The 13,473-nt window shown below is 40.6% G+C and overlaps 1 protein-coding gene across 1 annotated transcript in view; it reads left to right on the forward strand.

Annotated features, from left to right (window-relative positions):
• The window catches only part of TBX4 (T-box transcription factor 4), a 64,909-nt gene that overhangs the window by 30,993 nt on the left and 20,443 nt on the right, over nt 1-13,473 (forward strand). The window contains exons 3-5 of the mRNA XM_087719060.1: nt 517-636; nt 3,918-4,065; nt 9,055-9,207. Of these exons, the coding sequence (XP_087575186.1) occupies nt 517-636; nt 3,918-4,065; nt 9,055-9,207 (421 nt within the window). The remainder of the gene's footprint in view (nt 1-516; nt 637-3,917; nt 4,066-9,054; nt 9,208-13,473) is intronic.

The following is a 13,473-nucleotide window of genomic DNA, read 5'->3' on the forward strand; positions in this document are numbered from 1 at the left end:
TCTTATTCTTCTGTTTCTTCTTCTCTTTTACTTTTTCTTCTTTTCTTCTTTGTCTTTTTCTCCTTTTCTTTTTCTTTTCTTTTTCTTCTTTCCTTCATCTTTTTCCCCTCCTCCCCCCTCCTAATCTTCTTCTTCTCTTTACTTCTTCTTTTCTTCTATGTCTTTTTCATCTTTTCTTTTACTTTTTCTTCTTTCCTTCTTCATCTCCTCCTCCTCCTCCTTTCTCTTCCGTCCTCCCTATCCACGTCCTCATCTTTTCCTCCTCCTCCATTCTATTCTGTTCCTCTTCTCCCTCTCCTCCTCCATCCCTATGTCTTACTCCTCCTCCTCCTTTCCCTTCCTCCCCCTGCCTCTTCCCCTCCTTCTTCCCCATTTCCTTCCTCTTTCTTCCCTGCTCCTCCTCCTCCTCCCCTCTCCTCTTCCATCCCCATCTCTTCCTCCTCCTCCTGTCCTCCTCCTCCTCTCCATCCCCATCTCCCTTCCCCTCCTCCTCCTTTCTTTCATCCTTCCCATAAGGAGGATGTTTCCAAGCTACAAAGTAAAGGTAACCGGGATGAACCCCAAGACCAAGTACATCTTGCTGATCGATATTGTCCCGGCAGACGACCATCGATACAAATTCTGCGACAACAAGTGGTACGTGACGAACGCAGTGATGATTTGTTGATCTCCTTTAAAAAAAAAAAATCCTACCTTTATTACTTTTTATGAATAACTCAAGACAGTGAACACACACAACAGTCCTTCCTCCTCCTATTTCCGCCACGACAACGACCCTGTAGGGTAGGACCGAGTTACTCTTGCACTGAAAACAAAAATAACCAGACTGCCAAAGTTGGCTTGAAACTCAACATTAAGGAAAAGAAGATCATGGCATCCGGCCCTCTCAATTCCTGGCAAATAGATGGGGAAGAAACGGAGGTAGTGGCTGATTTTACTTTCCTGGGCTCCAAGGTCACCGCAGATGGGGACAGCAGCCAAGAAATTAAAAGGCGCTTGCTCCTGGGGAGGAAAGATATGGCAAATTTAGACAGCCTATTAAAACCACCCTTCAGGCTTTCCGCAAAGCCCTCAAAACCTGGCTGTTCCGACAGGCCTGGGGCTGATGAGTTCCCCGTCCCCGCTCGAATTGTGTGGTTGTTGATTGTTTTTTTTTTTTAAATTGTTGTAGTTGTTTGTCCGTTGTCTTCCTCCTGTTTGTATCCCCTCCCCTTACTTTGGTTTGTGAGCCGCCCTGAGTCCCTCTGGGAATAGGGCGGCATAGAAGTGCAATCAAATCAAATCAAATCAAAATGCAGAAACATCCCCCTGCCAACAAAAGGGCATCTAGTCAAGGCTCTGGTTTTCCCAGTTGCAATGGGTGGATGTGAAAGGTGGACCATAAGGAAGGCTGAGGGCCAAAGAATGGAGGCCTTTGAACTCTGGTGCTGGAGAAGACTCCTGCATTTAGTCCCCTGGACTGCAAGGCCATCCAACCGGTCAGTCCTAGAGGAGATCCACCCTGGCTGCTCTTTAGAAGGCCAGATCCTGAAAAGGAAACTCAAATGCTTTGGCCACCTAATGAAAAGGAAGGACTCCCTGGAGAAGAGCCTCATGCTGGGAACGACGGAGGGCAAAAGAAGAAGAAGGGGACGGCAGAGAATGAGGTGGCTGGATGGAGTCACCGAAGCAGCCAGCGTGAGCTTCAATGGACTCCAGAGGATGGTAGAGGACAGGAAGGCCTGGAGGAACATGGTCCATGGGGTCGCGATGGGTCGGACACAACTTCGCAACTAACAACAACAAACAACAAATGTCTGGTTCCTGCAGTTATGACTATCAGCATCCTCATAGTCACCTGATTAAAATGTAGGCATTTGCTAACCTGGTAGGCATTGATGACCACTGAAGCCTCCAAAAGTCATGTGATCACCATTTGCAACCTTCCCAGGTAGTCCTCAACTTACGACCACAATTGAGCCCAGGAATCTCTGTTGTTCAGTGAGAGCTTTCTTAAGTGAGCTTTGCCCCATTTCACGACCTTTCGTGCCACTGTTGTTAAGTGAATCATCCGCAGTTGGTAAGTTAGTACCATGGCTGTTAAGTGAGTCTGGCTTCCCCATCGATTTTGATTATCAAAAGGTCGCCGAAGGCGATCACATGTCCTTGGGATACAGCAGCGGTCATAAGTATGAAGCAGTTTCCCAGCACCTGAATTTTTCATCATGGGGCTGCTACAAAGGCCGTAACTGTGAAAAACAGTCACAGGTCACATTTTCCAGTGTCGTCGGAACTTTGAATGGTCACTAAACGAACTGTTGTAAGTTGAGGACTGCTTGCACTGGCAAGCAGTCAATGGAGGAAGCTGGATCCACTTAACTACCAGGCCACTCACTTCACAATGGCAGGGATTCGCTTAACCAATCGCGGCAGAAAAGATTGTAAAATCGGCACAACTCCCTTAGCGACGGAAATTCTCCCCCCAATTGTGTTTGTAAGTTTGTAGATTGTAAAAGGGACGCGGTGGCTCAGGGGCTAAGACGCCGAGCTTGTCGATCGGAAAGGTCGGCAGTTCGGCGGTTCGAATCCCTAGCGCCGCTAGGGACGGAGCGAGCTCCCCGTGACTTGACCCGGCTTCTGCCAACCTAGCAGTCCGAAAGCACGTAAAAAATGCAAGTAGAAAAATAGGAAACCACCTTTGGTGGGAAGGGAAAATCCTTCCGTGCGCCTTCGGCATCGAGTCATGTCAATCATATGACCACGGAGACATCTTTGTCTTTCAAAAGTTTTATTTCTTTTAAAACACAAATATTTCAATATTCCTCAATCAATAAAACATCGAAGTACAATTTTTTTGTATGCCCCTCCCTCCCTCCCTCCACCCTCCAACCCCCCTCCTCCTTCCCCCCCCCGACTTCCCAGAACCCGTACACGGTATGGATTTTTAACAAACACAGTCTAAAATCTATTGAGAAAAAAGAAACAAAGAAATTAATGACATTCTGCATTGAGCTTAGCTTCTTCTTGCTAAACTAACTTTAAACAATTTAAATCATTCCTGATCTTAAGCATAGGCTAACTGGAATTTCTTGGTCCCGTATTTATTTTGTATATAGTCAATCCATTTTTTCCAGTCTCGTTTATATCTCTCACTTGAGTGATCTTTAAGATATGCCGATATTTTAGCCATCTCGGCTAAATTTGTGACAATAGCAATAGCAGTTAGACTTATATACCGCTTCATAGGGCTTTCAGCCCTCTCTAAGCGGTTTACAGAGTCAGCATATTGCCCCCAACAACAATCCGGGTCCTCATTTTACCCACCTCGGAAGGATGGAAGGCTGAGTCAACCTTGAGCCGGTGAGATTTGAACAGCCGAACTGCAGAACTGCAGACAGCTGAAGTAGCCTGCAGTGCTGCATTTAACCACTGTGCCACCTCGGCTCTGTCTTTCAATGTCCATGTGACTTTCTGTGACTTTCAATGTCCATTCTTGAGTTGTAGGCAAGTCTTCCTTCTTCCAGTATTGCGCCACGGAGACATCTTTGGACAGCGCTGTTCCACCTTAGCCACTAGCAGTGCTTCCCTCCAGCCTTCGCCCAAAGCCCCCCACCAGGAAGCTGAAGCAGACCCCAAGTCGGAATTTCTGCCCCCCTCTGACCCGCACAAAAAGACCCCGAAGACGGAGATTCTCTGCAGCAACACAAACATCCATTGCACGTATCTGTCCCAGGGGGCTTAGTCTGAGGACCCCTGATTTAGTGCAATATAAAAAATGCAAATGCGTTTTCTCCGGACTGCCAACATTTTCTTGAGGACCACACCAGTGCTCCACAGCCCACCAGTTGGCGACCACGGTTCTAGTCCAGCCCCGTGCTTTAATTTAATCCAATTATTGTTAAAATTAAATGAAATTTACTGTATTGTTTTGAACATAGGATGGTGGCGGGGAAAGCTGAACCTGCGATGCCCGGACGATTATATGTTCATCCTGACTCTCCAGCTACTGGAACTCACTGGATGCGTCAACTGGTGTCTTTCCAGAAGTTAAAACTCACCAACAACCATTTGGATCCCTTCGGACACGTAAGAGACATTTCTAACGTTCCTCCTAGCCTCGCTCGATAAATACTGCCATCCGATCAGCAGTGACTAGAGGGAGCTACAAGGATGTCACCTATCTGGTAATAATGGCCCTGCGAAAATGATATAATTTCTGCCATGCAGATTATGGCGAGGTCCCTCTCTTCCATTCCCCCAGCTTTCTTTAATGAACATTTACAGATTTACAGATGAGTAGGAAGGGACCTTGTAGGTCATCTAGTCCAACCCGCACCGAAGCAGGAGGCACTACACTATTTTTGACAGATAGCAGTCCAGTCTCTTCTTGAAAGCTTCCAGTGATGAAGCTCCCACAACTTCTCTTCTCTTCTCTTCTTAGACAGATTAACAGAGTTGGAAGGGACCTTGTAGGTCATCTCGTCCAAATCTCACCCAAGCAGGTGACACTATACCATTTTTGACAGATAGCAGTCCAGTCTCTTCTTGAAAGCTTCCAGTGATGAAGCTCCCACAACTCCTCTCCTATTCTATTCCATTCCATTCCATTCCATTCTTATTTTATTCACAGACAGATTAACAGAGTTGAAAGGGACTTTGTACGTCATCTAGTCCACCCCCCCCAGCCAAGCAGGAGAACTTACACCATTTCTGACAGATGGCAGTCCAGTCTTTTCTTGAAAGCCTCCTGCGATGAAGCTCGCACAACTTCTGAAGGCAACTTCTGTTCCATGGGTTGATTGTGCCCACTGCCAGGAAATTCCTCAGGCTGTTTTTTGGGCCATTTTAGGCTGTTTTTTGGCACTCCAGCAGAAAATAAAAAAACCAGCCTGAAAATGGCCTCAAAAATGGCCTAAAATAATTTGAAAACCAGCCTGAAAAAGCCCCCAAAATTGCCCCCAAACCAGCTAAAAACAGCCCGAAAACAGGCATGCTCATGCTGGCCAGCTGGTCTTTGGGTTCCCAGTACTCTGGAACTCATGAAGGCGAGCTGGGTGGCATGCCCCAGAAACCCAAAGACCAGCTGGCCAGTATGCACAGGCATTCTGGTCTGGGCACCCTAAGTGCCCAAAAGGTTCACCATCACTGAGTTGGAAGATGTAAATGCTACAGACTTTTCTTTCTTTCTTTCTTTCTTTCTTTCTTTCTTTCTTTCTTTCTTTCTTTCTTTCTTTCTTTCTTTCTTTCTTTCTTTCTTCTTTCTTCTTTCTATCTTCTTTCTTTCTATCTATCTATCTTTCTTTCTTTCTTTCTTCTTTCTTTCTTTCTTCTTTCTATTTTCTTTCTATCTTCTTTCTTTCTTTCTTTCTATCTTCTTTCTTTCTATTTTCTTTCTTTCTATTTTCTTTCTTTCTTTCTATCTTTCTTTCTTTCTTTCTGTCTTTCTTCTTTTCTTTCTTTCTTTCTATCTTCTTTCTATCTATCTTTCTTCTTTCTTTCTATTTTCTTTCTTTCTCTTTTTTCTTTCTTTTTTCTATCTTCTTTCTTTCTTTCTTTCTATCTATCTTTCTTCTTTCTTTCTTTCTTTCTTCTTTCTTTCTTTCTTCTTTCTTTCTATCTTCTTTCTTTCTTTCTATTTTCTTTCTTTCTTTCTTTCTATCTTTCTTTCTTTCTTTCTTCTTTCTTTCTTCTTTTCTTTCTTTCTTTCTATCTTCTTTCTTTCTATCTATCTTTCTTCTTTCTTTCTTTCTATTTTCTTTCTTTCTATCTATCTTTCTTTCTTTCTTTCTTTCTTTCTTCCTTCCTTCCTTCCTTCCTTCCTTCCTTCCTTTCTTTCTTTCTTTCTTTCTTTCTTTCTTTCTTTCTTTCTGTTAAATCCTGAGCCGCAGCGAAAGAGTTAAAAGTAACCCTCAGAAAATGCTAGCTTCTCATTCTCCCACACAGAGGAGGAGGTGGGGGCGTGCGAAACTTCATCTGGAAAATGTCATCAATAAAAACTGCATTTCGGAAGGTATAGGATGCAGTTGCTTGGTGGGTAAGGTTATACCTTGCCACCAGATTTTTTAAAGGGGGGGGGGCATTAAAAAAGCTGATCTCAACCTAATGGACAGGTTCATCAATTCAAGAAGGATGGAGCTTCTGTTTTTTCTAACCTTCCTACCGGGCTCCATCAAGTGAGAAGGTCAGCCGAAGAGAAACCTACTGAAATGGAGAAAGGTCTCTTCCTTGATGGTTCCCCCCCCCCTCCAATGAGAATTTGAATTCTCCATGGTCAAATAATCCTATTTATTTGTTTGTTTGTTTGTTTGTTTATTGTTTACTTACTTATTTACTTATATATACATATATATTTACTTACTTACTTACTTACTTATTTATTTACTTACTTATTTATTTACTTATTTATTTACTTATTTATTTACTTACTTGTTTACTTGTTTGTTTACTTATTTGTTTACTTATTTGTTTACTTATTTGTTTATTTATCTTTTATTTATTTACTTACTAACTTATTTATTTATTTAGTTACCATATTTTTCAGAGTATAAGACGCACCAAGATTTTGAAGAGGCAAATAAAAAAAAAGTTTTTGCACTCTGCAGACCTCACAAAAACAGCCCTGTTTTTGGTCAAAAAAGGTGCATGGATAGCCTTTAGGAGACTTGTAGAGTGCTCCGAGGGGCTGGGGGGTGGGCAAAAATGAGCAAAAAAGGCCTGTTTTTCGCTCGTTTTTGCCCTCCTCAGCCCGTAGGAGCACTCTGGAAACTCCCTAAAGGCTATGCACGTCCATTTTTGCAAAGGAATGGGGTTTCGGAAGGCCAAAAATGCTGCATTCAGTGTATAAGATGCACCCAGATTTTCACCCTCTTTTTTGAGGGAAAAAGTTGCGTCTCATATTCCAAAAAATACGGTATTTACTTATTCATTTACTTATTTATTTACTTATTCACTTATTACTTACTTACTTATTTATTTATTTATTTATTTATTTATTTATTTATTTATTTACTTATCTACTTAATTACTTATTTATTTAGTTTGTTGGACATGTACAAGATAACAGGTATAAGTATAAACATGGGCATGAACACGGGGAATGGGGATGAATAAATAGGGATGGTAGGACAGGGACGGGAAGCATGCTGGTGCACTTATGCATGCCCCCTTTACGGACCTCTTAGGAATGGGGTGAGATCTACAGTAGGCAGTTTAAGGTTGAAGCTGTGGGAGTTTGAGGATGTAACAACAGAGTCAGATAGAGCATTCCAGGTGTCGACAATTCCATTGCTGAAGTCGTATTTCTGCAATCGAGTTTGGAGTTTTTCTATGTACATAAGAATAGATGAATAAATGTACAATACCAACAGGTGGTTCTTCCAAGTAAACACAAGGCAGGAGAGTTACAGGCAAACACAAGCAGTTAGTTTCACTTCAGCAGACAAGCACAGACAGACTGCTAGTTTACTTCTCAGAGCAGCAGACTGCTTAAGTTTCTGTTTCAGTTCTTTGCACAGTTTAAGCTTCCACTTAGTTGCTATGCCTATTCATTGGCTGATCTTGTTCCCATGTCTCTCCCTTCAAGGAAAAACAAAGGAAATCCAGTTGCTTCTTTAAAAAGCATCTTTGGGACATTTAGCAGAACAGGAATTTATTGGTAACTTGTGCTGATAACCCGGCGTTGTCTGGGTATTTATTTATAGGGGGAAAATGTCCAGACCAAACCTAATCTCTAATGTTGGATTTTCCCCCTTACCAAGAGGGAGCCCCCTTGTGGAGTACTGTGAAGCCGTTACCATGGCAACTCCACTGTGCTGTACAGTAGAAGCCATTTTATGGCAGTACAGTAGAAGCCATTTGCAGGAACAACAGGCTGTATCTTAACAGACCCCCCCCCCAAGGGGTGTTAGGGGTGTCTTACCTCCACAGTATTTTTCTCCAGAGTGTAAGTCATCTGTGTACCAAGTTTGGTTGAAATTGCTCGAGGCGTTCCAGAGTTATGCTGGAACACATTCACACCCGCACACCCATTTTTATATATTTTAGATATAGATATAGATATAGAGGTAGAGGTAGAGGTAGATATAGATAGATAGATAGATAGATAGATAGATAGATAGATAGATAGATAGATAGATAGATAGATAGATAGATAGATAGATAGATAGATAGATAGATAGATAGATAGATGATAGATAGATTAGATAGACAGACAGACAGACAGACAGACAGACAGACAGACGATTGATAGATATAGATATAGGTATAGGTATAATATAGATGGATAGATAGATAGATGATTGATAGATATAGAGATAAAGATAGATAGAGATAGATAGATAGAGATAGATAGAGATAGAGAGATAGAGAGATAGAGAGATAGAGATAGATAGGTAGATAGATAGATATAGATATAATAGATATAGATATAGAGATAGAGATAGAGATAGAGATAGAGATAGAGATAGAGATAGATAGATAGATAGATAGATAAAGATAGAGATAGAGCGATATATAGAGATATAGAGATAGGTAGGTAGGTAGGTAGGTAGGTAGGTAGGTAGGTAGGTAGATAGATAGATAGATAGATAGATAGATAGATAGATAGATAGATAGATAGATAGATAGATAGAGATAGAGAGATAGAGAGATAGAGATAGGTAGGTAGGTAGGTAGGTAGGTAGATAGATAGATAGATAGATAGATAGATAGATAGATAGATAGATAGATAGATAGATAGATAGATAGATAGATATAGATATAGATATAGAGATAGATAGATAGATAGATAGATAGATAGATATAGATATAGATATAGATATAGATATAGATATAGATAGATAGATAGATAGATAGATAGATAGATAGAGATAGAGATAGAGATAGAGATAGAGATAGAGATAGAGATAGAGATAGAGATAGAGATAGAGATAGAGATAGATAGAGATAGAGAGATATAGAGATAGATAGATGATAGATGATAGATGATAGATAGATAGATAGATAGAGATAGATAGATAGATAGATAGATTGAATGATTGATTGATTATCTTTCTCTCTCTTCTTTTCCTCCCCCAGATCATTCTCAATTCCATGCACAAATACCAGCCCAGGTTGCACATTGTGAAAGCGGATGAAAACAACGCGTTTGGCTCGAAGAACACAGCTTTTTGCACTCACGTGTTCCCAGAAACCTCCTTCATATCGGTGACCTCCTACCAAAATCACAAGGTGGGTGGGTAGCTTGCTTTTTTTTTTTTTTTTTGGCTTTCTGCATTCGATGTAAGATGCAAATTGAACGTCAATGAGGTAAGATTTTTTTTTTTTTAGAACATTTTTAAATCCGAAAGGCTCCATTCTTCTTCATCGCAGCAACCTCGTGCGAATTATCACTCTCAAAAATATAAAGTTTTCTTTTCCACAGCTGCCTTGCTTATTTCCACATGTGCGGGCTGTGTGCAGTCCAGAAATTAATTATAGACAGTACAGTATATTCTCCCTCCGGTTTGTCCTGATTTTATTTATGCATTGCATTTTTAACAGGATAGTATTGGAAGAAATATTCTTCTGGGTTCAGTTCCAAGTGTGTGTGTGTAGGGGGGAAGATACTGGAAACATGGTGGCTGCTTGGAAAGATGGTTTTAATGGTGGACAGGAGCACATGACTTGAAGATGTTGGGTGAAGAAAAAAGGGGGACTGTGGGACTTAACAGCTGCGATGATTCGCTTAAGAACGATGGCAAGAAGGGTCATATAACGGGGGCAAAATTCACTTAACAGCTGTCTCGCTTAGCCTTAGCAGTAGAAATTTTGGGCTCAGTGGTGGCCGAGGACTATTGTAATTCTTACTTTTTTACTCCATGAGGCACTAACTAGAGCCAAGGAAAACGAAGAAGGGGGGGCTGTGTTTTCCCCCATCCACCCCCAATTTAAGCCTGAAATCTTTTCACAGAGAAAAATCTATTCCTGAAGGGTTTCCTCCCCCTCCCTTTTGATGCTCTGCTTTTCGGCAGCCGATTTGTTATTTATTTGCTACCGTCCATCAACCGGGAGTCAGAAAGTCTTTCCGGATCCGCTGACCTTGTTAAATCCAGGCCTGGCTTCCTTTTTATGGGGCCACACTGGGCTTTAAAAGAAGACCTCCAGATGCCTCCAGAGTCCTGGAAAAAGAGGATTGCAAGCTTAAAGACCCATTAAATTTATAGAAGGAACTGGCACGGTGATTTTTTTTTTTTTAATTTCCCTCCCATAGTCAAGGATGAACTTGTGTCAATTTTTCTTTCTTTCTTTCTTTCTTTCTTTCTTTCTTTCTTTCTTTCTTTCTTTCTTTCTATCTTTCTTTCTTTCTATCTTTCTTCTTTCTTTCTTTCTATCTTTTTTCTTTCTATCTTTCTTCTTTCTTTCTTTTTTCTTTCTTTCTATCTTCTTTCTTTCTTTTTCTTTCTTCTTTCTTTCTATCTATCTTCTTTCTTTCTTTCTTTCTTCTTTCTTTCTTTCTATCTTTCTTCTTTCTTTCTATCTCTTTCTTTCTTTCTTCTTTCTTTCTTCTTTCTTTCTTCTTTCTTTCTTCTTTCTTTCTTCTTTCTTCTTTCTTTCTATCTTTCTTCTTTCTTTCTCTTTCTTTCTATCTTTCTTTCTTTCTATCTTTCTTCTTTCTTTCTTTCTTTCTTTTTTCTTTCATTCTATCTTCTTTCTTTCTTTTTCTTTCTTCTTTCTTTCTTTCTTTCTTTCTTTCTTCTTTCTTTCTTTCTTTCTTTCTTTCTATCTTTCTTCTTTCTTTCTATCTCTTTCTTTCTATCTTTCTTCTTTCTTTCATTCTTTCTCTTTCTTTCTTTCTTCTTTCTTCTTTCTTTCTATCTTTCTTCTTCCTTTCTTTCTTTCTTTCTATCTTTCTTCCTTCTATCTATCTTTTTCTTTTTCTTTCTTTCTTTCTTTCTTTCTTTCTTTCTTTCTTTCTTTCTTTTTTCCTTCCTTCCTTCCTTCCTTCTTTCTTAGTTTGTCAAACACGTACAAAATAGAAGGTATAAGGGTAAACATGGACATGAACACAGGAAATGAGTACAAATAAATGGGGACAGTAGGACAGGGATGGTAGGCACACTGGTGCGCTTATGTCACATCCTGGGCATAAATGTTTTCAACTTCTGGCCTCAAAATGGCGCTCTAGGGCACTGCGCACCAGGACAACTAGACACAAGGACAGTTTTTTTCCTGAACACCAGTTCCCACAACAATGTCAAATTATTTACTAAGACTGTGTTACTATTATTCTTCTCTTCCTTCCTAGTACCTCTCTCTTCCCACTTATGACTATAACCATGTTGCTTGTATCTTTATATTGTTTTATTGGTGTCCTAGTACAATTTGATTGCTTATTGGTAACCTATGCCTATCACTAAGTGTTGTATCTTATGATTCTTGATGAATGTATCTATTTTATTTTTCTTTATGTACAGTGAGAGCATATGCACTAAAAACAAATTCCTTGTGCTTCCAATCACACTTGGCCAACAAAGAATTCTATTCTATTCTATTCTATTCTATTCTATTCTATCCTATCCTATCCTATCCTATCCTACTCTACTCTACTCTATTCTACTCTACTCAATATTCCTATTTTATTCCTATTCTATTCTATCCTATCCTATCCTATTCTACTCTACTCTATTCTACTCTACTCAATATTCCTATTTTATTCCTATTCTATTCTATTCTATTCTATTCTATTCTATTCTATTCTATTCTATTCTATTCTATTCTATCCCATCCCATCCCATCCCATCCCATCCCATTCTATTGTATTCTATTCTGCACGCCCCCTTTATGGACCTCTTGGGAATGGGGCGAGGTCCATGTTAGACAGATTAAAGTTTTGGGGGGTTTGAGGATGTAACAATGGAGTCAGGTAGAGCATTCCAGGCGTCGACCCCTCTGTTGCTGAAGTCGTATTTTCTGCAATCGAGTTTGGAGCGGTTTACCTTGAGTTTGTATCCATTATTTGCCTGTGTATTTACTGAGGTTGAAGCTGAAGAAGTCGTTGACCGGTAGGATGTTGTAGCAGACAATTTTGTGTACTATGCGTAGGTCTGAACGCAGGTGGCATAGTTCCAGGTTGTCCAAGCCCAAAAATTTGTGTCTGGTGGCGTAAGGGATTCTATTGTGAGCAGAGGAGTGGAGGACTCTTCTCATGAAATACCTCCGGTATTATAGGAAAAACCAGGTCGGATACAGAGGTGGGGAAAAGGAAAAGAGGTGTGTGTGTGTGTGTGTGTGTGTGTGTGTTCCTACTTTAGAGTAGAGTAGAGTAGAGTAGAGTAGAGTAGAGTAGAGTAGAGTAGAGTAGAGTAGAATTGTTTAATTGGCCAAGTGTGTTTGGACACACAAGAATTTGTCTTTGGTGCAGATGCTCTCAGTGTGCATAAAAGGACAAGATACATTCGTCACAAATCATAAGGTCCAATAGCAATAGCAGTTAGACTTATATACCGCTTCATAGGGCTTTCAGCCCTCTCTAAGCGGTTTACAGAGTCAGCATATCGCCCCCAACAACAATCCGGCTCCTCATTTCACCTACCTCGGAAGGATGGAAGGCTGAGTCAACCTTGAGCCGGTGAGATTAGAACCGCTGAACTGCAGATAACAGTCAGCTGAAGTGGCCTGCAGTACTGCACCCTAACCACTGCGCCACCTCGGCTCCAACACTTAATAATAGTCACAGGTACAAATAAGCAATCTGGAAACAATCAATATCAATATAAATCGTAAGGATACCAGCAACAAGTTACAGTCCTGCAGCCATAAGTGGGAGGGTCATCGGAACGATGAGAAGATTAATACTAATAGTAAAGGAGAAATTTCCTGACAGTGAGAATAATTGATCAGTGGAACAAGTTGCTTCCAGAAGTTGTGAATGCTCCAACACTGGAACACATTTTAAAGAAGAGATTGGACAACCATTTGTCTGAAGTGGTGTAGGGGTTCCCTGCCTAAGCAAGGGGTTGGACTAGAAGACCTCCAAGGTCCCTTCCAACTCTTTTATTATATTACATATATTATATAAGTGGGAGGAGATGGATGATAGGAACGATGAGAGGATTAATAGTAATAGTAATGCAGGCGTAGTAAATAGTTTGACGTTGAGGGAATTATTTGTTTAGCAGAGTGATGGCGTTCGAGGGAAAAACGTCCTTGTGTCTAGTTGTCTTGATGTGCAGTGCCCTGTAGCATCGTTTTGAGGGTAGGAGTTGAAACAATTTATGTCCAGGATGCGAGGGGTCTGTAGATATTTTCACAGCCCTCTTTTTGACTCGTGCAGTGTACGGGTCCTCAATGGAAGGCAGGGTTGGTGGCCATTGTTTTTTCTGCAGTTCTAATCATCCTCTGAAGTCCGTGTCTCTCTTTAGCAGAAAACAGAGACAAACCTTTTTTTTAGAAAAAAAAAAGCCAAAACAAAATTGCTTAATTCAGGCAGCTGAGAGGAACCGAGACCCTCTATAA

This window comes from Thamnophis sirtalis, unplaced genomic scaffold, assembly GCF_051295495.1.
Source record: "Thamnophis sirtalis isolate CommonGarterSnake01/CBP01778 unplaced genomic scaffold, rThaSir2_p1.2 scaffold_6, whole genome shotgun sequence".
Taxonomy (NCBI): domain Eukaryota; kingdom Metazoa; phylum Chordata; class Lepidosauria; order Squamata; family Natricidae; genus Thamnophis; species Thamnophis sirtalis.